General features: G+C 44.9%; 2 protein-coding genes across 7 annotated transcripts in view; both read right to left on the reverse strand.

Annotated features, from left to right (window-relative positions):
• Positions 1–3,261, reverse strand: part of LOC139666679 (CAAX prenyl protease 2-like) — a 4,741-nt gene extending 1,480 nt beyond the window's left edge. The window contains exons 1-7 of the mRNA XM_071545986.1: positions 3,125–3,261; positions 2,911–3,007; positions 2,037–2,141; positions 1,336–1,414; positions 947–1,114; positions 572–643; positions 197–259 (exon numbers count right to left, since the gene is read on the reverse strand). Of these exons, the coding sequence (XP_071402087.1) occupies positions 197–259; positions 572–643; positions 947–1,114; positions 1,336–1,414; positions 2,037–2,141; positions 2,911–3,007; positions 3,125–3,261 (721 nt within the window). The remainder of the gene's footprint in view (positions 1–196; positions 260–571; positions 644–946; positions 1,115–1,335; positions 1,415–2,036; positions 2,142–2,910; positions 3,008–3,124) is intronic.
• Positions 3,262–4,067: 806 nt separating this feature from the next.
• The window catches only part of ehbp1l1b (EH domain binding protein 1-like 1b), a 32,051-nt gene continuing 12,908 nt past the window's right edge, over positions 4,068–23,210 (reverse strand). For 3 of the 6 annotated variants that reach the window (XM_071545981.1, XM_071545975.1, XM_071545980.1), the window contains 15 exons: positions 21,771–22,115; positions 19,636–21,438; positions 17,864–18,370; positions 11,203–11,566; positions 10,518–10,666; positions 10,251–10,299; positions 9,247–9,577; positions 8,289–8,359; positions 8,009–8,057; positions 7,730–7,782; positions 6,914–7,034; positions 6,519–6,618; positions 6,304–6,377; positions 6,035–6,149; positions 4,068–5,791 (listed from right to left, as the gene is read on the reverse strand). In XM_071545981.1, the coding sequence (XP_071402082.1) occupies positions 5,704–5,791; positions 6,035–6,149; positions 6,304–6,377; positions 6,519–6,618; positions 6,914–7,034; positions 7,730–7,782; positions 8,009–8,057; positions 8,289–8,359; positions 9,247–9,577; positions 10,251–10,299; positions 10,518–10,666; positions 11,203–11,566; positions 17,864–18,370; positions 19,636–21,438; positions 21,771–22,115 (4,219 nt within the window). In that variant the 3' untranslated portion in view covers positions 4,068–5,703. The remainder of the gene's footprint in view (positions 5,792–6,034; positions 6,150–6,303; positions 6,378–6,518; positions 6,619–6,913; positions 7,035–7,729; positions 7,783–8,008; positions 8,058–8,288; positions 8,360–9,246; positions 9,578–10,250; positions 10,300–10,517; positions 10,667–11,202; positions 11,567–17,863; positions 18,371–19,635; positions 21,439–21,770; positions 22,116–23,210) is intronic. The other 3 variants (XM_071545979.1, XM_071545976.1, XM_071545982.1) reach the window with 3 other exon arrangements.

Genomic DNA, 23,210 nt, shown 5'->3' on the forward strand with positions numbered 1-23,210 from the left:
CATGACTTTTGGCCTTAAGAGATAGAGAGCCTAAATGGACAGCGAAGTGATTTCTCTGAGCCTCAGTGCCTCCCACCAGGATCTCCATTATCCTTATTTAGCTGTACAAAGTTAAAAGACCATCCATGAATTTCTATATTCTGGTTGGTAAACATGCAGAAATGTCCACCACACACTCACTCAGTCTCTCCCTCACCAGTTCTCATGAATATGAAAGCAGTGTAGGCACCAAACACAGTTGTGTACAGGAACTGTATCCCTGCAACAGAGCAAGACAAAGCAGAACTCAAAGGCTTCACACAAATGATCTTCCTATACAGAATCAGTATGGATCCAGTCTAACTGTACCAACAGGTTTAAGTTAGGTTTAACATCCACTACATCCTTGATACTATATTTCAAAGCTACTGTTTGAGAGATGGATGTCTTTGGTTCATGTGTTGTTTACTATGATTCTCCATCTTTTGGTGTATTGCAGGTTTTTCCAGCTTTTCTAAGTGAAATCGAAATTCATCAACTTTGCATCATGACAGTTTGGTTTATATGAGGAGAGCTGAGCAGGCCGACTGACCTGCCACCAGGAGGATGATGCTCATACTGTCCTTTTGGAGGCGGCGTTGCTCTATGATGTGGTGGAAATGAGCTAGGAGGACAGTGTCAAAGTTGGATTGAATGCATCAGATAAATTCATGGGCAGTGAAGATTAATTCATTCATTTTTTCATTCTGTACTGGTAAATAAAAGCCCATCTAGGGCCAAACATTGCAAATTAGCTTTCTGCTATAAATGTTTTTAATTTTTTAAATGTTCTATGTCTATGTATCTGTCCCTCTTCAAATAAACACTAAATGAATGAATAAAGGCCTGGCCTAAATCTGATGCTGATTCTAACTTCTATGACACTGATGTGTTTTCAGCCTGAGAATCTGAAACCCGGTTGCCATACCGACGCCGAAGAACAGCGGTGCGACGAAGATGGCAGCGGTGGGTCCAGTGCAGGGCAGCAGCATGGGCAGCATGGCCCCTCTGAACACCAGCTCCTCTGTGACCGGCGCCACCACCTGGTTCCTCAGCCACACTGCATCTCCCACACACAGCCTCCACGACTCCACATCTGGGGAAACAAAGGACACAGCAAAGAAAGACTATATGATTACTTACACACATGTAGAATCGCATGCATCTCGCAAACTCCAGTTCATTCCACCACAACACATAATTGTCAAAGCACACACACGTTCAGAAACATATAGGCTCTCTCTCTCTCTCTCTCTCTCTCTCTCTCTCTCTCTCATGCACACACCCACACACACACACACATAAAGTTGAACTCACCCACTGCCGACTGTAGTTCCCCCATGAAGCCTTTGGGGTTGTCCATGGCAGAGTGAACCAGAGGACCAAGATAAAAAACCTGAGATGTGTAGAATAAAAGCCACTCACTTACAACATCCAATGGAAATCTGCAGTCTAGTTAGAATTCTAATCTTCTTGTTTTTAGTCCCTGCTCCCTCAACTACTGCTGTCAAGGTTCACTACAGACACTTAAACCTCAACTGCTCAACTGTTCAGCAATAAAAGATCGCACCCCTCCCTGGATAGATGAAAGGTTAGAATTGTGTATTTGTTAAGTGTGTCAGTGTGTGGTTTAGGGATCCTCCTGGGTCCACATGGGAGGTCACTGAAAAAATGCATCATTTTAATGGAGGTAGTAAAGCTGCTCCCTATGTCGCTTTAGGAAGGGAATTTGAGCCTCTGAAATGTCAAAACAGCCTTAGTGCAGCATAAATAAAACGTTCTCAGAGGAAAACTGGATCCGAGCAGCACTGTTTGGCTGTGGTGGTCCTGCCCTATCACCGCTTTTACAACGTGTTTTACTGTAGGTTCACTTTACTTCAAAAGGTTTTTTGTTTTTTTTTGGCTGATGTGTTAAGATTTACAAACACAACGTTCCTTGTGTTTGCAACTGATTATTAAATAAGTGCTTTTGCCTTACCACACTAAATGGTGCAGTTTTAATGAAATCCATGACTCACCATGGTTAGCAGTAGTGGCAGTGTGGCAGCAGGAACCAAACCTTGCAGACGAACTCCCATCAGCTCCCACACAGACGCACTGACCTGGAGGGGAGAAGGTTGCAGCTTTCTGACCAAGGTGCAAAGCTAGACTCATAACTTTTACTTTAAATTGATTATAAAGCCTAAGCATAACCCTAACCTTAACCTCACAGAAGACCTTATGCATCTGGCATTGGGAGTAAGGAGATTGCCCTTGAAGGAACCAGGTTCAATCCCCTGTGTTGGCAGGCAGTCACTCTGCCTAAGAGTCCTTGAGGAAGACACTCCAGCTCCTGCTGTTCAGTCGCTGACCCTGACCTTTGACCTCCCTGTAGAGGGATACCCACAGACCTGGGTCAAAGAGTAGCTGATCTAATCTACCAGGTGCACCAGATGGATGACAGTTATGGATAATGGGCGTGCTTTTATCCAAAATGCCAGTATGAGTGCACATAGTTTGACCCTGACAGTGGTCGAACTAGGCTCAGATGTTTTATGCTCTACACACTGAGTGTGTGTGTGTGTGTGTGTGTGTGTGTGTGTGTGTGGGTATGACTTAAGTCACTTTCAGGGACACACACCAGACTTAAGACCAGTTGATTGGGGACGGCTTGTGCAACTGGGGACAAAAGCCGTGTCCCCAATTGGTAAAAAGCAGATTTTTGGATCAGTGGTTAAGGTTAAGGTAAGGGTTATGTTTAGGCAAGTAGTGGTTATGGTTATGGTTAGGGTAAATCTCCAGGAAATGAATGTAAGTCTATGTAAATACCCCAAAAGTGACATAAGTAAGACTGTGTGTGTGTGTGTGTGTGTGTGTGTGTGTGTGTGTGTGTGTGTGTGTACTCACCCTGACATCAGCCCAGTGTGTCCATGCCTTCACCACAGCCGGTGACAGAGCAGAGACCAGCAGCACACTGACACAGCGACGCTTTATCACGCTGGGGTGATCCCTACACACACACACACACACACACACACACACACACACACACATGCACACACACACACACCAGTTTAGTAGGCCAGTCTGACCAGCACCACCATAGGACAGCTGCTGTGTTGTGTACCTGGGTAAGCTGCTTCTCCAGACGTACAAACTGCCAACATACAGACAGGCGAGCAGCAGGCAGCTCAGCACACACACCCAGCACCTTATATGGGCGTGTTCCGCCTGCCTTATAAGGGCGTATTCTGGTTCCAACATGATGGAATAGAATGTTTGGAATCAGAACTTCAGGATGTTGAGCGGTGGAATCAGCCTGGCTACAGCTACAGCTAGAACAGGTTTATCATGGTCTGGATCGGCTCAGTTCACTCTATCAGTTCAGATTAGCAGGTCCCACTGAGGTGGAGATCTGGGCTAGGTAGGCAAGCTGATTAGCTCTAATACTCTACTAGGAGGACACACACATGCGTGCACACACACACACACACACACCACACAGTCTTACTTATGTCACTTTTGGGGTATTTACATAGACTTACATTCATTTCCTGGAGACTTACCCTAACCATAACCATAACCACTACTTGCCTAAACCTAACCCTTACCCTAACCTTAACCTAACCCTAACCTTAACCACTGACCCAAAAATCAACTTTTTACCAATTGGGGACACAGCTTTTGTCCCCAATTGCACAAGCCATCCCCAATCAACTGGTCTTAAGTCTGGTTTGTGTCCCTGAAAGTGACTTAAGTCATACGACACACACACAAACACACACACACACACACACACACACACACACACACACACACACACACACACACACACACACACTCCTACTGGTCATTCTGAATACAGAAATGAGTGATATAGTACATTGTTGTGTGGAGTAATTTCCAGTCTCACAAGACAGAGGAATGGAAGACACCTGGAGTCAAATTCCAGAATTATTAGATAAAATAGAATATATTAGACTTGATTATTGTAAAATAGAACAAAGTAATATACTGCAGTTTAGCAAAAAGATAAAGAATCCACTGATGGCAAATGTAAGCAACGACCAACATTTAATTATCTTCATCATACTTATCATCAACATCATTCATCATCATCTTCACTTTATAAATATAAACAGCAACATCAGATATATGTGATATGATGTAGAGCGGCGTACCACTTTATCAACACACCTCAGACAGCATGCATACAGTAGTCAAACAACACAGGCACGAGGAAACAGTTTCACTTCTGTGAATCAAACAGGCATGAACATCACAACGATATACAGTATATATTATTTGGTAGCTGATGTGATTGAAGGCACTCATAGTCTAACTTAAAATAAATGCTTTAAGCTGGAAAGCACCTTGAGCAGCCACTGTGTGCATGAGGTGTATGAACCCTCAATATGAAGAGCACTTTAAACACTTACTGTAGCAAAAGTGAATACAAATACAACCAAATATCATAATATTGTACTATTAAGCAGAAATGCTTTCAATAAATGTTTTCATTATCAAAATGGGGTGGTGGGGGTCGTCCTGAGGTCTCAGAGGGTTGAAAGCATGTATACCCTGTACTCATGACAGTGTGGGTTTGAGTCCAGCTCATGACTTCTGTTTCATGCCATTCTCTCAGTCTCAGATTTCTTGGCACTCCCCAACAGTGTTTACCCCAGGATTTTTTTTTATTTTCAGGGTGGAAATGTCACTGAAACAGCAATGTAAGACCATATGACATTAAAACTCTCCACTCAAACCAATACAAATGAAATTCTTTTAAGCAGATTTTTTGCTCCTATATGCACGGTGCCCATCAGAACTATTCAATGGCAGGGGAAACACTGATTTGTTGGTTGCAAAGGACATTTTGTACAACTAATGCAAATGCAACATAACACATTCATTTCAAATTATACAGTATTTAATGTGGTGACCTGGTGCACAAAATTCCTAAATATATCTCATAAACATGAGAGAAATCAAAGAACATTTTGTTTGATTGTTTATATCTCTTTTAAGTCTTTAAGTTAGAGCTTGCAAATTGGCTTCAATACTGTCACAAAGTAGTTACCCAAACCTTGGATGAATTTAATTCAGAAAACTAATTTCTCGGCTGTGTTCACATTGTAAGTAATTGTAAACTATTTCCCTCTTAACTTTTCTCCAGTCTCACTTATGATGTCTATGAGAGATTTCAAGAAAAAGTTACAAGGAAGTCTTAGGATTCAGTTGTTATCTCACAGATCCTGACAAGCCCAAGAAGAACCTGTCTTTTCAAAATAAAAGTCAGTAGTCAAATACTGAACAAACTCACAGAAGGTTATATACACACACACAAAACAACACATGCACACTTGATATACAAGAATCTGGCACATCACTGAAATAAATAAAAGTAGCAGAACAAAATCTAAAAGTTAAGACAGATTGAAAACAATAAAACTCTTCCATTAATAGAAATTACTTTTAAAGGAAACACTTTTTAACAGTTTACAGCGCATGACCAACAGGGAGGTTGGTATGTTGACAGCAAGGTTACAAACAGAGAGGAACTGTGTGAAGTTTTTAATATCATGATGTCCAGTTGGCGCCGAGCCACAGGGAATCGGTACTTGGATTCTGATCAGAGGTTCTCTAGGAAAATAAAGGCACGATCACAGAAAAACAGCGAAAAGCTGTGTGTGTGTCTCCTCTCTCTCACTGTAGGACACATTTGTCTTTGTTGCTGTACTTTCTCCTCCTCATCTCCAGACCCCGCTCCAAACGCTCGTCTTCCTCCAGCGCCCTGCACACACACACGCACACACACACACACACACACACACACATTAGTATGTACTGCATGCAAAGGAATCTCTTGGGTATCCACACTAATATTAATATCAATCAATATCAATTACGGCATAACTGCAAAATCCTGATTAAAACAAGGCACTTGAACTGCCTAATGTCTAATGGCCATAATCACTGATATATTAAACATAACCATCTCTCTTACACACACACACACACACACACACACACACACCCTCTCTCCTTGGCGTCGATGTCTCTGATGATCTCGTCCCGTTGGTTGACCAAAGACACCAGCTCCTGGAGGAGCAGTTGCTCCCTCTGCTGCTGCGTAGACGACTTCTGCCAGTCTGCAGGAAAAAACAACGGCGCTTTACATTATAAAAGAACGGTACAATATGTATAGATGACAGTTCTAACGTGTAAATAAGCAACGAGGAAACCAAGGATAGTAAAATCCAAGATAGGATAGGCAGCTGGTTGGATAGTTAGTGTGTTACTAACCTTCTATAGCCATCATGACCCGCAGTTCTCTGTTCAGCAGCTCAAATCTCCTCTCCAGATCCTGCTCCTCTTGCCTATAGACACAAACAGTCAAGAGTCAGGCTGTGTGTTGACTGTATGCGTGCTTCAGTGTAAATACAGGAAGTCCATATATTCAAATGTGTATATAGTGTACATCTGTGTGTGTGTTTTCTGTTTTGTGTGTGTGGTCTTACAGTAGTTCCAGGTTGTCCTGTCTGCGTATCAGAGCGTTCTTCTTGTTGACCAGAGTGAACCACTCCTGAATCAGTCTCTCCTCTGTGTCACGGTCACTTCCTGTACAAACAGGAAATGCATCACAATAACGCCACAATAGCCTCCCGTGTCTGGCAACCCATTAACAAAACAAACAGCAAAGTCCAGGTGGAAAAAAGCTGCACATTTGGTTTTGAGTTCCCAGGATAATGACAAAGGCCAAGCCATAAAAGTGTAATTCAATTCAATTCAGTTCAATTCAATTCAATTAAATTCACTTTTAGTTTAGTCTAGTCTCCCTCACTAATATCCCATTCCCTGTTCTCTATGTTTTTGTCAGATGTGGCTGTGGTGTGTGTGTGTGTGTGTGTCTCACCTGTCTCCATGAGGCGTCGCAGTCGTCTCTCCACCACGGCGGCTCTGCTGTCGATGTGTTTCTGCTCCGTCTCCAGCGCTGCCAGCTCACTCACCACGTACTGACTGGTGTCCTGCAGACACTGACCACAAGCCCACACACACACACACACACACACACACACACACACACACATGAACATACACAAGACAATGACAAACACCCATAAAAACAGAGAAAAAGAGGGAGATACAAGGGAAGAGGGAGTGGTAGCGTAGAAGAAGGTAAAGGCGGAGTAGGGAGAGTAGAGAGAGGAAGAAAGGGAAACAAGGAGACAAGTACAAGTAGAAGGTCAAAGGATTAGAGAGAGGTCGGAAGGAAAGAAAAATACAAGTTGTGAATGCAGAGTGTACAAAGTACTGAGTACGCCTGGTTCCCAATATTGAATTTTACCCCTTTTGTACAATCTCACTTGTCTCAAAGCTGTAAAATCCTGCTTTAACCTGCCATCTCCCCTTCACCTACACATCTCCCTCAAGTTATTTAATATAGTATTGAAATCAGATTTTTAATGCGTGAAACCAGGGAACAGCAAACATTGACCTGTAATTGCAGAGTTGAGTTTAAGACTGAATATGAGACTTAACGACTTGTTAAAGTGGACATTTTTTACAGTGTACTTGGAGATTTTGCTAATGTTTTACACAGTCAGACTAACACAATATGATCAGAGAGAGAGAGAGAGAGAGAGAGAGAGAGACAGAGATAGATATAGTAGGAAGATGTAGAAAAGAAGTAGAGGAAGAGGAATAGCAAAGTGGAGGAAGCACAACTGACCATGGTCTCCTCTTCTTGTTTGGGGAGCTGGGTGTCTGCTGCACTCTGTGATTCTGCACACACACACACACACACACACACAACAAAAACAGAAAGAAAGAGAGCGAGTGAAAGGGAGAGAGTTACTTCTAATAACTACTATAATTGTGTTCACGATGGCTCAATACATGCCTAAACCAGCTTAATTTATTTTTGAGAATTTGGGAATTTTTAATGTCTCAGTTGATTCCTCCAGTGGCATAAGTACATCTCTGTAGGGCTTGCTCTGTAGGCACCCACCTGTATTATTAGTGTTTTCTGCTGTAGAGTCAGTCTTTGCTTCTTCAGCCTGGACAGGACGCACATGAAACATTCACATAACTATCATAAAGCTAACACAGAAATAAAATAAATATGATAAGGGTACATGACAGCTTTTCCTTTAGGCAAAAGAATAATTCAAAAACTTTTGCCTCAGTGCATCTGTGTTTTTTAAATGTTATTTTGGAAAATTATGTGGCATTGCAGTTGAAGCATGCCAGTCAATTAGAGTATTATAGAAAGAGAGAGAAAGTGTCACCTGAGCCAGCCCCAGTTTGGCTGCCCTGGCACTCGCCCTTGGTGGTGCGACTGGGGTTATTGACTCCTCCACTAAAAATAGATGAGAACAACAATCAGAATTCAGTTTTAAAATCACCCTCCTAGACAGATGAGGAAAATCAGTGCTAAAAGAATGGTTGACATGGGTGAGGACCAGTGTTGGGCAAGTTACTGAAAATTTGTAATTAGTTACAGTTACTAGTTACTTCTCTCAAAAAGTAATTTAATTACTTTACCAATTACTGCATAATAAAAGTAATTAGTTACTAGGGAAAGTAACTTTTGCGTTACTTTTAAATGTCTGCTTCAATTCTCTTATTACACTACATTTACTACATTACATTACATTTGCATATCAATATATAATGCTGCACTTGTTATGCACGCCGCGGAGTAGCCCGTTTTAATATAAGTGTTGACTCCGCTCACTCGGGCCAGTTTCGGTGTACACCGGTAACAATTACAAGTGGACCCTATCCTATGGCCCCTGCTGTGGGAAGCGCTGTGATCATCAGACTTTCTGGATTAGACAAGCAAGTAGAGAAAACCGGCATCAGCCGTACCAATTTATTGGCAAATGCTTTGGGATTCAACACATTAACATTGCTTCCCATGGTCAGAAAAAGTCTCCAGATTTGTTGCTAGTCGCTTTTGAGAAATAAAGTCACCAGGGAGGTTGGTAGTCTTTTGATTCACTTGCGCCACGTAAAGTCGGATGATCATAAACCGGATGATCCAGTAACGAGTAACAAGCCCATTTAAATTTCAGTAATTGTAATTGTGTTATTAATTTGAAAAAGTAATTCGTTACATTACTAGTTACTGCCAAAAGTAGTGTAATTACAGTAATGCGTTACTTTGTAACGTGTTATTCCCAACACTGGTGAGGACTAAGTAAAATAAATAGGATATTAAAAAGTCAGAAGTGAGGCTGATACCTTTAGCCACTCGTTTGGTCCTGGGAGGCGGGACGACCAGCGTGCTGCTTCCTCCTTCCTCTAGACTTACTCCCCCTCCCTCCTGCAGCCTGGCCATGCAGAAAGCAGCGGCATCCACATCAGTCGGGCTGGGGCCAGCGAGGGCGAGGCCGTAGCTGGACTGGCTGCTGTTGTGCTCTATCTGCAGCACGCTCAGCTCCTGATTGGTGAAGTGTGAGCGGATCTGGCTGAGGTAGGTCATGACGATGAGCCGGTCGGGGACGGACAGAAGCACCATGTCAGACGGCTCTAACAGACGGGAGATGCCCAGCGCCTCGAAGCCGTCAAATGCCTGATGGGGTCACATGGAAAAACATCATCAACAACAAGTGGAGGTCACAATGATGACAACATCAACAACACTTATGACTGAAGACAGAGTAACAACTCTACAGAAACCAAACTGAATGTACCAGATCTGGGTCAAATAGTACTTTTTATGGTTCGATTTGGCCTACAAAGTACAGTACACTGAGTGCTAGAAAGTTTAGACAATCACAGGATATTGTAGTATTTTAACGTCAATATACAGCCAAAGTACCTGACATCTGAACTGCCTTGATGAAGTAAAACCCATCCAACTGGTACTCCATGCAGATGAAAACAAACACTAAGAATTATCTGCAAATAGTATTTGAACCAGGTCTGATATACACCCTGATGACGAGGACTGAATGCCAACAGGATCCACTATCCTGTTTATGTCTGTTTCAGCCTCCCTACTGTCTCAGTCAGAAAACACTACGAAGATTAATGGATTCACAACTCTCTTCAAAAGATCATATCTGTATCAGAAACAACATCACCAGCAGAGCCCATAAAAATGGCATCAAAAATGTCATTGCATATCTAGCCTATAAATTCAGGGCCTCTCAGAACCATTTTCAATGAGTAGAAAAATAGACTGCACCAAAATGCTGCAAAGAGCTGCTGACTCAGTCGGCAAACTTGAGCCTCATCCTTACCTTCTTGTTGTTGAGTTTGATGTCATGAGAGTCCAACTGGTCAAAGTTTCTAATAGGAGACAGAAAGAGAGGCAGAATACAGTCAGGGCATAGTTGTATCAGGTTTACATCATTTTACATTCACAGTTCAGGCATTCAGCACCACAAACATTGTTAAAAGTTGGATACATCTAAAAGTAAAATATCAAACAGTCACAGAACTAGTGGGAGCAAACAAAGAGACAGAAAGCTTATCATGAAACAGTTTGAGCTGCTTGTGTGCCGTACATCTTGTCTGGATGGAAGTGATGCAGGATGGCACAGAAGGCCAGGCCGTTTCTCCAGGAAGTGCTGAAGTTGGTGACCTTTACCCCCTGGTGACCCTGTGTGATGTCCTGACACCACTGGAGCAGCGACTGGCTGGAGCTCACCAGGCCCTGGAGGAGGGGGAGATAGACAAGGGAATTGAGTTCAGTTTTGGCGTATGTGCGTGTGTGTGCGTGTGCATGTGTCTGTTTTTAGAGGCACGTCACAGTTTAGGTGCACATCACTGCAAAAACTGACAAACTTCTTATTTTCTCTTGTATCTCGGTTTATCAAGCTCATTTTAGGATTTTCTTTTGTGAAATCATCTCACTGCACTGGCAGATAATTTTACCGTTTCAACAAATTAGACTTTTTTTTTTTCGAGATAATGTAACTTGTTTCTGGACCTTTACTTGGTAAAAGTGGAATTGTCTTGAAGAATGTTTCTTATTTCAAGATTTTCTTCATTGTTTTATGATGATTTCTTGAAATAAGTCATATTGGCATGAATCAAGTGACATTTATTGAAACCAGCAAGATTATCTGCCACTGCAGTGAGATAATTTGACTTAAAATATAATGAAATAAGCTTGATAGGTCTGGAAACAAGATAAAATCACTTGACAGCTTTCCATTTTCTGCAGTGATCGATATGCTGCACATGTACCTCCGCTGTGTCCTCCTTCCCATTAGCCTGTCTGACCTTTGCTTCAGGATCCGGGGTCTTCAGGTCAGAGGTCACTTCCTCTGGCGACACAGGAAGCGGAGGTGGAGGAGTCTTCCTCTCTCTGCGTTGGGGAGGAGTGACGCTACTGTCTGGAGCCTTTACTGCCGGTTTTCCATTGGACTCGGGGCTGCTGGGAAGAGCTCGCTTTCGGTTGTCTGCTGAAGGGCTGGAGGTGTGTGTGTCAACATGTGCGTCACTGGTGTGTATGGCAGAGATTACTTTCTCTGAGCTCTGAGCAAGTTCAGATGGCTTCTTTCCTTTCTTCCCTCCTCCATCAGGAAGGTCGGTCGGTTGGACAGTTAGCCTGGGAGGAGAGAAGACATAAAAAATAGACGAGACAGGTGAGCAACAGAATGACAGACTTCATTTTGGGGGAAAAAAATGGCTCATCCAAGCAGCTTAGTATCAGCGTCATCATTACTGATTCGTCAAAGTGAGCAGCAGCCGAGTGAGTGAGCACACCACAGACATGCAAGCTTGCTGGACGACTGAGCGGCTTGCAAGTCTTGACAGGACCGGGATAACAGAGCAGACGGAAGCACCGACTCGATGTTAGAGAGTAGGACGGGAAACAAACAGCTTTATTGACAACATTCCAGAGAGTGAGAGAGAAATCTGCACCATGGTAGCGCAGTTACACAAACAATTAAGCCTCTACGCTGGTGGCCAATACTTTATCGACAAAGAACCAAGCAGATGCAGCAAACTGTTGTCTATGTTGTGTTGATTGTTTTTTGGATAGAACTGAGTGAGAAACTTCTTCTACTATAGCAACAATTCAAGTGATGTTGCACCGGGATATACTAAAACTAAACACAGGCCGTGCACTCACAAAGATACACACACACACACACATGTACAAGAACACACACACGCATAAATACAAGGCTGGAGTGGCATGGCATTGTCTAGAGCAGCACGGGTTTGACGGCCCCTGCTGACTTACGCTTGCTCCTTTACTTCCTGCTTTAGCCCCTCCTCCTCCTGCACAACGCTGGCCTCACCCAGCTCATTGGCCACTGGCTCTTCTTCTGCATCGGCCAATGATATTTCCTCCAGGGCAGAGAAACAGGAGGCAATCGATCGCTGACCCTGATCAGCAGTCTTCCAAAAGGCTGCGGTCCTGGGATCAGTGCTGATTTCTGATTGGCTCTTGGGCTCTGTGGCGTCAGAGTCGATGTCATGGAGGTCGGGGATGAGGAGTTTTTTGCCACGAGGGCCGGGAAGAGGCAATGTGTCACCTGTCAACAGCCGGATTTTAGCCAATAAGATCCTCTCCTCCTCTTGGAGCCGCTGGTCCTTGGTGAGAGGTTTGGGCTCAGGTGTGTGTGCCTGAGTGTGAAGGTCGGACATTTTGGTAGTGTGTTTTTCTGTGTGTGTGTCAGACTTATGCGGACTGACGCTCTTTGCAGCGTGTGTGTCCACATTGTGTGTATCATGTGTATCATCGCGTGAATCTGTGCGTATTTTGGTGGTTTCTGTGTCAACAACAACATGTATCTTGTTGATGTGTGTGTCAGCGTCTGTCTTGGTGTGTTCTGAGTCAGTGTGTATCTTCGTAGGGGGGAGGGGCCAAGGCACCACCGATGACTGGACGAGTTCATCTCCCCCCTGATTGGCCTGTTCCGCCAGGTTGCGACCAGTTGTCATGACGGTGACATTATCTCTCTGTCCTGTCATTGGCTGTTTGTGTGCGTCACCATGGCGGGGAGCAGGCTTGGCATTGGCTGTCTGACTGACTCCCTCCTCCTGTTTAGGGCCATGATGAGGAGGGGCAACCTGACTGGTTGGAGCATCCTTGGGTTTATTTGGTGGATTCACAGCAGAGCCCTGGTATAGGGCTTGTTCACTGGAACGGTGGTAGAAGGGATTCTGGGTAACAGCAGGGGTTGAGGAGGATGGATGATCTGGGCTGCAGACAGAAAGGGAGGTTACAGACCCAAACATAAAGGCTGAGCTGCTTTTGACAGAACGGACCGCCAACAGATCCAACCACAATGTCCTTTGCCATGCTCCATTTCCCCCTAAGCATCATACCAACCTAAATATGTTAGAGGCATAAACCCAGAGTGACCTGACCATAGCAAAATAAACATGCTCCAACCTCCTACTCTCAGCAGCAATACCCACTGACCTAACCAATCCATTAATCCATGTCACTTGACACATAGCAGCTACTGAACAAACCAAAAGATCCTTGCCATGCCATATGGCTACACAATGGCTCAATGGCTACACAATGGCTGCCATATGATGGCAGCCACTGTGTAGCCATTGATAATCACTAACAGAAACACACAGATGTAGCCATTGTAGAAGTTCCCCTTTTTTATGCTTGCTGCACTGCTGCTCAAATCCGAGTGAATATTGTTTGAAAATAACAACAGCAGTAACGCACGATAACATTCAGTGTGGGTGCACTTCCACAATGGTTACCAGTGTGAGTGCCCCTAAACATTCATTCATCACCACCCACCAGTCACAATATGCTTCATAATGCTTTTGAAACACCAGTCACAATGCTTCGTAAATAGTTATAACCAAAGCAAGATGTGAGCAGGGAAGTCCAGCTCTCTCCACAAACAACATGGTGATGATGTTGTTTGGAAGAAGTATGCGATTCACATGCCAACACACAGTTCAGCACAACAAGAGGAGATCCAGTAAAATAAACATACTTATTATTAGGGCTGGGTGATAATTCAATATTACTGTTTATTGCCTTTCAGGACAATCATATCATGATAATATGATGATATTGGGATATCGTGATACACAATTCTGATACCTAAATTGATGATGACAAGCAAATTTTATTTTAAAAGTCTGACAAAATGAGGTATGAAACATTTTAAGGAATATTATTTGAAAGTTCTGAGTTTTGTTTGACATCACACCTAACATCACCATGCAGTTCAATGCGATGAACATCAATTTAATTATTTAACATGTGATTTTGCATGCGTGAACCATATTGTGATATAAATATCGATATTGGAAAAAATCCTTATGATTATCGTAATATTGATTTCAGCTATATCGCCCAGTCCTACTAAAGTATTCTAATATTTAGTCATTATTCTTTCCCTGCAATTGTAGTAAGTTAAAGCCTCAGTTATTGTACAAAGCAAAGGCAAAGGAACAGGCACAGGCCTCTGACCCACAGGCACTGGCAGATGTCTCTCCCCTCCTCCCTTCTCCTCCCTCCTCACCTCTCCCCTCTTCCTCACCTCCCTCCCTCCTGCCTCTCCCTCTACTCACCCCCCTTCCCCGTCCATGTACAGCTCAGCCAGCCAGACAGTGCCAAGATCTTCCTGTCCTCTCTCATACTCCACTTCCTCGTCCTCCTCGTCTCTCATCCACACCGGGACGGCACCGGACTTAAGGTTGGACTTTCCTCTTTTCACTGATCTCGGACCAGGTTTATCCAGCGCTTCATTAGCAGCGATATTGGAGTCTGTGATTTCGGCTGGTCTGGAGTCAGGCTTGTTTTTTGGTCTGGCCTCAGGGAGGGAATCCGGTATTTCAGCTTTGTTCAGAACCGTTTTGCCTTCAGCATTAGGGTCGATCTTATTCCCTGATCTGGGATCAGATTTGCATTCTGATTCCTTACTGTCACCCTCTAGCCTTTCCTCATATGCAATCTCATCCAGCTCTGCCTCCCTCAGTGGAGGCCAGTCATTTGATTGGCTGTTCAATACTTCCTGGTTGTTCTGCACTGATGAAGAACCAGGAAGTGTCTCTTGTCCCTGCTCTGGTTTCTCTTTCTTGCTCTCCTCACCCCTTTTCTTCTCCCTGTCCTCTTCCCACCTGTTCATCTCCCTTTCCTTTTTCCTCTTCTTCTCCTCATCCTTATTTTTCTCCTCCTTTTCCTTCTCTTCTCTCTTCTTTTCCTCCCTCTCTGCCCTCTCCCTCTGCTCCCTTTCTTTCTCCACTCTCTCCCTCCCCTCTCTTTCTATTTTCTCCCTCTCCTCCCTTTCCCTCTTCTCTAGTTCTTTCCTCTCCCTTTCCAACCTCTTTCTCTCCTGATTTTCCCTCCCCACCCTTTCTCTCTCCTTCCGCTCTGTCTCTTCCCTCTCCCTTTCCAACCTCTTCCTCTCCTGATTTTCCCTCTCCACCCTTTCTCTCTCCTTCCGCTCTGTCTCTTCCCTCTCCTTTTCCAGCCTCATTCTCTCTTCATTTTCCCTCCTCACCCTTTCTCTCTCCTTCTGCTCTGTCTCTTCCCTTTCCTTTTCCAGCCTCTTTCTCTCTTCATTTTCCCTCCTCACCCTTTCTCTCTCCTTTCTCTCTGTCTCTTCCCTCTCCTTTTCTAGCCTCTTTCTCTCCTCATTTTCCCTCTCCACCCTTTCCCTCTCCTTCCTCTCTATCTCTTCCGTCTCCTTTTCCAGCCTCTTTCTCTTTTCATTTTCCCTCTCCACCCTTTCTCTCTCCTTCCTCTCTATCTCTTCCCTCTCCTTTTCCAGCCTCTTTCTCTCTTCATTTTCCCTCCTCACTCTTTCTCTCTCCTTCTTCTCTGTCTCTTCCCTCTCCTTTTCCAACCTCTTTTTCTCTTCATTTTCCCTCCTCACCCTCTCTCTCTCCTTCCGCTCTGTCTCTTCCCTCTCCTTCCTCTCTCTCTCCTCCCTCTCTGCCCTCTCTGTTTTTTCCTTCTCCCTCCTCTCCCTCTCCTCCTCTCTCTCTCTCTCCTGCTCACTGGCAGCCAGTCTCAGACTTGCCACCAGACTCAGCCCATGTGTCGCCTCATGGGGTAACCGCTCTGGTTTCTGAGCCAATGACATTTCAGCCCTGGGGAGCTTCTGTTCACTGATTGGCTGTGCTTCTGCCTTGTCAGAGAAGTCTGTGGGTGGCAAAATGTCCACTCCAGAGGGAATCAGCAGACCTGCATCTGCCTCAGAGGAACATGGGAGGTCTGCATCTAGCTTAGGGAAACATGGCTGACATTCATTTGCCATAAGGAGACATGGCTGGTCTGCAGAGGAACGAGGCTGACCTGCATCAGTTGATCCAGTTGAATGCAGGATGGAGGCCACTGTCTCATAGCTAAGGGACAGACAGGAGGGAGAGGAAAGAAAACTCAGGGAGAGAACTCACCCTAAAAAACTGCTCAATGACCACAGCAGGCTCTGTGATCAGCGTCATGGAAAACTAGACAGCATGCTTGACTCAACGGTTCCTAGTCAGACTTTGTTTTGGTGACCAGTGCTCGTCAAAGCACACTGAGGAAACATTCATACATGGTTACACTGAGTACCACCCAACATCTGTTTATTCTACCCAACACACACCATACTCGCATTGAAGTGCCGCCTCAGGAATAATTAAGAACAGGTAAAACCGTTTCTGGTGCCATGCAGGTGAGAGCACAGCTTGTTGACTGACAGAGACAGATAGACTGCTTGCTAATGAATACGCACAATTTTCTGCGAGACAGTGAAGTTAATAGCACCTTGTTCAAGGCAGCTCACTAGATGGATTACAATCAAATAACCAAAAAGATGGTGGATCAATACCTGGCACTGGAGGGTGTATTCTAGCTACAAACTGGTTTTACATCTAAAGTGCCCATCAACACTGCAGAAAGCAGAGGTGGTCTGAAGCAAGGCAATGAACACCAAACTTCTCCAGGAGCATCTCATAGTCATGACCACTCTGAGAAAATATATACTGTATAGCGGCATTGTAGCAATTGGTAATCAAATGTCCCTCTAAATGAGTTGAAAATGTAATAAATTGCTGGATAATGTAGTAACATCACAATATTATTAACCATTGTTTATTGGTCCATAAGGGGTGTAACATATTTTTCTGATAATGTAACAATACTATTGACTAATGATGTAATAACTCATTGGAATAAGAATGTAATAACTTGAGTTGTTACATTATTAGTTTTACCCCTTTTGAAGAAATAATCACTGATTAATAATAATACAATGTCATTTATTTAACAGATTTTCTTCAATTTTCAACCCATTTAGAGGGTTAGTTATTACAGTTACATTACAGTTATTACATTTTCCGGCAGTTATTGCAATATCAGCTGCTACAGGCGGAGTGTGTGTATCTAGGCGTGGCATATAGAAATCTTCTGTCTTTTTACACTTTGCCGGACAGCCTAGCAAATAAGTTGACGGACAGGCAGACAGAGACTCACCCTCTGTACAACACCCCCACTACTGCTGACATGAAGCCAGCAGACGCCGCCTCCTGTTGCTCTGCTACACACACGTCTGCCTCTGTGTGTACACATTTCTGGCCACTGGCACACACACAAACACACACACGCACGCACATACACACAAACGTTACTAGTCCACACTTTTTTAGCAAGAAGCGCTTGTGAAATCAATTCCATTTAAATGATCAATCTAACAGCATAGACAGACCTGTAAGGTTGAGATGAACAGAACAGCAACAGATTGGGTTAATTGCTATTGACTGAGTAAGCATTGGTTAAGCTACAACACCATAGAGAAGCCTGTGTTTGTGCATGTGCAGGTGTGTGTGTCATGTGTGCGTGTGTGTTTGTGGTAGTTTGAGAGCAACAGAGAGACAAATCACACCATGCTGCAAGGGTTGCAAGGAACCTTCACTGACTCACCCCCCTGTCACACCACCCTCCTCCTCCTCCTTCCCTTCTTCCTCCTCCTTTTCATCCTTCTCTTCAGTGCTCTGAAAACTTTCCACCCCTCCTTCCACTGTTGTCTCCGCTGTTTCCTCTACAGTTGCCCACAGTGGCTCCTCTGCTTCCCACACTGGCTCCTTATTGATTAAACTCTCCTGACCACCAGCCATGCTGATGGGCGGTTTCCCCTCATCTGCTCCCTCCTCTTGTGGTTTTCCTGATGGCTGGAGACCTGGTTCCGGCCGCAATCCCGGTTCTGGTTTTGAGGGCTGCAGTGGCGCCAACTCCAGAGCCATACGCTCACTACCTTGTTTAGGGCAAACCTCCAGTGAGGTTGCTGGTTCAACGCTAGGTCCCTCCGGCTCCTTGGGCTTCTCTCCAACTGCTGGTGGACAGGGCTCGCCAGGGGGCGGGACAATGTGATGCTTTTCTGAGTCTTTTGCTGTGATTGGCTGAGCCTCAGCAGCATCTTCTCTGTGTGAACTAGGAGAAAAAACACATGAAAGAAACAACACTTACTATTACATAGTTACACCAGAGACAGGAAACCATGTGCCATAGAGGGAAGAGAGTCTGCAGGTTTTCATTCCAACTAAAGACGCCACCACGTGATTTTACTTATTAACACAACTTCAACCACAGATGAGGAACTAAACAGTAGAGTCTTTGGTTGGAATGAAAACCTGCAGACTTTCGCCCCTCCATGGCACATGGTTGCCTGTCCCTGTACCACACCGTTAAGAAGCAAACCAGACTGCCAACGAGACAGACAGGCTACAGACAGATAGTGAGACAGACAGAAAGAAAAAGGAGAGAAGCAGACAGACAGACAGACGTCCCCTTGTCCATTCTTACCCTCTGCCCAGAGGTTTTGTGTTTTCCTGTGTAATAACCTCCTCGGCAGAGATCTGCTCAGTTTTGTGTTTCCCACTTCTCACTTCTAGCACATTCCATAAAGGAAACTCTGCGTCCGACAGCCTCTCTGGGGGCGGGACCAGGGACGAGGCCTCTAATGTGATTGGTTTATCCTGAGCAGAGGGCTGAACGGCAGGGCCTGAACGGCTTCCAGGTGTACTGGATGTGGCAGCCATATTTGTTTCTAGGACAACAACGTCCGACAATGAACCTTCCTTTACTGGAGAAGCTTGCCCCACACTGAAAGAGGAGGAGAGAAAGAGGAAAATGTACAAAGAGGTCGACAATAGGTGAATAGGGGACAGGGGGAATCGGGGTGGAGGGGTTTGGGGTGGGCGGCAAGGAGGAATAGACAGAGATGGATAGAAAGAGGAATGGGGGAGGAGGAAAGGAAGAGCATGGGACGACATGCCCTTATGTCAACTAATCCACAGATGAGCAGAGAATCACAATGTAATTACCATAAAATTACAGAGAAATAAGCAATATATGTATGGATGTACATATGTAATATATGTATTATATGACATATCGTATCACTTGAAAAAGAGTCCACTTTTTTGTGCTGATGCCACTTTAGAAACTGAGAGCAAAGAAACAAGGATTGATGTTTAAATGAATAGAAAGTGAATATTGCCCAATTCTTTTCAGACTTATTTAACACCGATTGATTGATGGACTTTGATTTTATTTGATGATTAAGAAAGCAGATGACAGCAGGTGCAGAGCAGTTCCAGGAATTAAAAAACAAAAATAAAACAAAAATAAAAATGCAATCAACAGCCACTGTGTAAAAAAGTATTATTACTTTTTATTTCAGTGCCTTAACTCACCGCTCGTTGGCTTTTATTCCCATGGAGGCGGGGCTTTGTTTATCAACAGACGAAAGGATCGACTCTCTGGACTGTGATTGGTGGGTACCGGCGTTTCTGTCTCGTGATTGGCTGAGAACGTCTTCTGCCCAGGGCGGTCGTTTGGCTGGAGGAGGAGGGAGGTGGGGAGCAGGAAGCCTGACAGGAGCGTCAGAGGAGTGTGAGACGCTGGGTGGAGGAGTGAGAGGAGTGTGTGTTTCAGTAAGAGCTTTGGGTGAGTGTTTGATAGTGGGAGGAAGTGTGTGTGTGAGAGTGGGCGGAGCCAAAGTTCTCATCCTCTCCTTGTCCTCATCTGACCTGTTGGCCTCTAAACTGCAGAGTGGAGCCGCTCTCTCCTCCCTCCTCTTCTTCTCTTCCTCCTCCTCCTTCTTTCTTTTCTCCTTCTCTTCCTCTTCTCTCATTCTCCTGTCTTCCTCATCCTTCTTTCTCCTTTCTTCTTTCTCTTCCCTCTTCCTCCTCTCATCCTCTTCTCGCTTCGTCCTCTCTTCCTCCTCCTTCAAAAGTCGCTCTTTCTCCTGTCTTCTCCGCTCCTCCTTCTCTTTCTCCACTTTGAGTAGTCTCTCCTTCTCCTCCTCCCTCCTCTTCCTCTCCTCCACTTCTGCAACTCTCTTCTCCTCCTTCTTCCTCTCCTCTTCCATTTGCTTCCTCTCCTTTTCCTTCTTCTCCTTCAAGAGTCTCTCTGTCTCCTTCCTCTCCTCCTCCTCAACACGTCTTCTCTCCTCCTCTCTCTTCTGCCTCTCTTCCTCGTCTTTTATCTTATGCTCCATTCTTTCTTTCTCCTCCTTCAAGAGTCTCTCCCTCTCTTTCTCCTTCGTCTTCCGCCTCTCCTCCTCAAGATGCTGCTTCTCCTCTCTCCTCCTCCTCTCTTCCTCCTCCCTCTCTTTCTCCTCTTTGAGTAGTCTCTCCTTTTCTTCCTCCTCCCTCTTTCTTCTCTCCTCTTGTTTGACTCTCTTCTCCTCCTCCTCCCTCTTCTTCCTCTCCTCCTCCATCTCCTTTTTCTTCCTGTCCTTCTCTTCCTCCTCTTTCAAGAGTCTCTCTTTCTCTTTCCTCCTCTCCTCCTCCTCTAGACGTTGTTTCTCCTCCTCTCTCTTTCTCCTTTCTTCCTCTTCCCTTAATTTCTGCTGCTCTTGTTCTTTGCCCTCCTTCAGTAGTCTCTGTTTTTCTTTTGCCTCCTTCAAGAGTTTCTCCTCAAACTTCTTCCTCTCTTCCTCCTCCAGGAGCCTCTTCTTCTCTTCCTCCCTCCTCTTTCTTTGCTCCTCAAACACTCTCCTCTCCTCCCTCCTTTTCTCCTCCTCCTCCTTCATCTTCTTCAAGAATCTCTCCTTCTCGAGTCTCCTCTCCTCCTCCCTCCTATGCTTTTCCTTCTCCTCCTCCTCCAAGAGCCTCTTCCTCTCCTCTCTTTTCCTCTTCGATTCATCATCCCTCTTCCTCCTCTCCTCCTCCTCCCTCATCCTCTCCTGTTTATCTCTTTTCTCCTTCAGGAGTCTCTCCTCCTCCCGCTTCTTCCTCTCCTTCTCCTTCTTCTTCTCCTCCTCCTCCTGCAAGAGTCTCTTCTTCTCCTCCGCTAACAGTCTCTTCTTCTCCTCCTCCCGCTTCCTCCTCTCCTCCTCCTGTTTCTTAATTCTTTCATTCTCCTCTTTCTCCCTCTGCTCCTCCTGCTCTGTCGTCCTCCTCTCCTCCTTCTTCTCCTTCGCTGCTCCCTCTAACTGGTCTGTCAGTGAAGACCCTCCTCCAAGGGCCTTTTCAATGGTTTTCTGTTCAAGACTGAAGGACAGACAGACAATACACCTTAATCCTAAGTGTGTGTGTGTACGCGTGTGTACGCGTGTGTACGTGTGTGTGTGTGTGTGTGTGTGTGTGTGTGTGTGTGTGTGGGCACGCGTGCACACATGCTTGCATGCATGCGCACATGAGCATGCTTGTGTGTGTCTTTTATGTGTCCATTAAGTGCCTAAGTGCCTACATTTATGTTCTGGGGCGTGACTTATCTACGTGATATAAATAAATGATTAAAATGTGTGTGTGTGTGTGTGTGTGTGTGTGTGTGCGTGTGTGTGTGTATGCACGTACACATCCATGTTGTGTGTGATACTCACCCTGGAGGACACCTTTTGATGGTATCCCGTTTAGAGTCCTCCTCTTCCAGGAACAAGCCCCCTGATTCTCGGCTCTGGTTAAGTGACTCAAAGATGATGTCATCAAAGTCGGGCTCGGGTTTGGCCAACGGCGGCTTTTCGATCTTAAAGGGGTTCACGATCCCCTCCAGCTCACTGGCTGGCGTTTTAATCAAACCCGTTTCCCCCTCAGCCTTTGACTGTTTAGGGGTGATAAATGCTGCCACGACATTGGTGGAGGGCTGTTGAGGGGCGGAGCTCTCACAGCAGGAGAAGGGCCACGGAGGGGGCGGGGCTACGATCAGCTCTGAAGGGGATTGGCCATGACTGGGGACAGAGACACCGGAGGTCAGGCTTGAACGATCAAAAGGCACACGGGCAGGCGGGCGGGCGAGCGGGCCACAAAGCATGGTGAGATTTGGCAAGGCTGGGCGTGCGGGAGGTGAGGAGGGGGTGACACAGCAAACAGACCTGCTAATTCTACTTCTACTGTCATTCTACAGCCAGCTACTGGAAGGCCAGTGTGACAGGAAACACTCTGCAGCTGTTAGCACGTTAGCATCAAGGAAGCACAAACACCACACACAAAGCAACCATGAGTCAGTGAACAGCTGTGGATCAACAAGGTCAAGTAATCCTTGATCAGCAGACATGAATAAACCTTTCCTGTCAGCAAGCTGAAGCAGTCTTGCCTTAGCAGTGAGATGGGTTAGCTTGGGGTCACTCAGATTATTTAGGGTCATTTTAAAGGTGTAATAAGTAAGATTTTACTGTCCTTATAAGCACAAAATGACCATAATGCATCTGGGTGTTGGATCAATACTAATGGGTCTTTCTAATGCACTGTTTGCAGTTCTTGCAGTGTTCTCGATGGCGCATTTGATGTAATATCTAATGAGAAACTATAATTCCAAGAAAAAAAGAACGTGAGGATGAAGGGCATGATCAAGATCCTGGATGTTTACTTGCCAACCTGCGATGAATCGGAGGGTGACTTGACCAATGAGAACGCACGAAAAGCCTCAAGAGTTCATTGCAAGAATGATGAATCATGTCCAAACAGTGCTACAGTCAACAGTACAGAGACGGAAAATGAACACCAGTGTGTGTTAATTGAACACGCGATATCAAGCACACACCCGTTCTCGAACTGTGAAGATGCTTCTCTGTGCTTGCTTTCTTGAGAAGTTTGTTCTCCTCAAGACAACTTGGGAAGAACTTTCTCCACAAGAACATGACACATGTTTCGACGTGGCATTCTTGGATTTGATAATCACTTCATGACTCAACAACTACTTTGCCAGGTGCTGAGATTTCTGGCTTTCAGAAGCCTACTCTTGTTTCGGAAAAGATCTCAAGAAATGTTGTAATCCATGACTTTCTCCCAAAATGGATTAGGGCTGCATCCAGTATACATGGTTA

Source organism: Centroberyx affinis, unplaced genomic scaffold (genome assembly GCF_046629955.1).
Source record: "Centroberyx affinis isolate AG114_WGS23_722 - 3 ecotype Tasmania unplaced genomic scaffold, CSIRO-AGI_Caff_v1 ptg005081l_1, whole genome shotgun sequence".
NCBI classification, from domain to species: Eukaryota; Metazoa; Chordata; class Actinopteri; order Beryciformes; family Berycidae; genus Centroberyx; species Centroberyx affinis.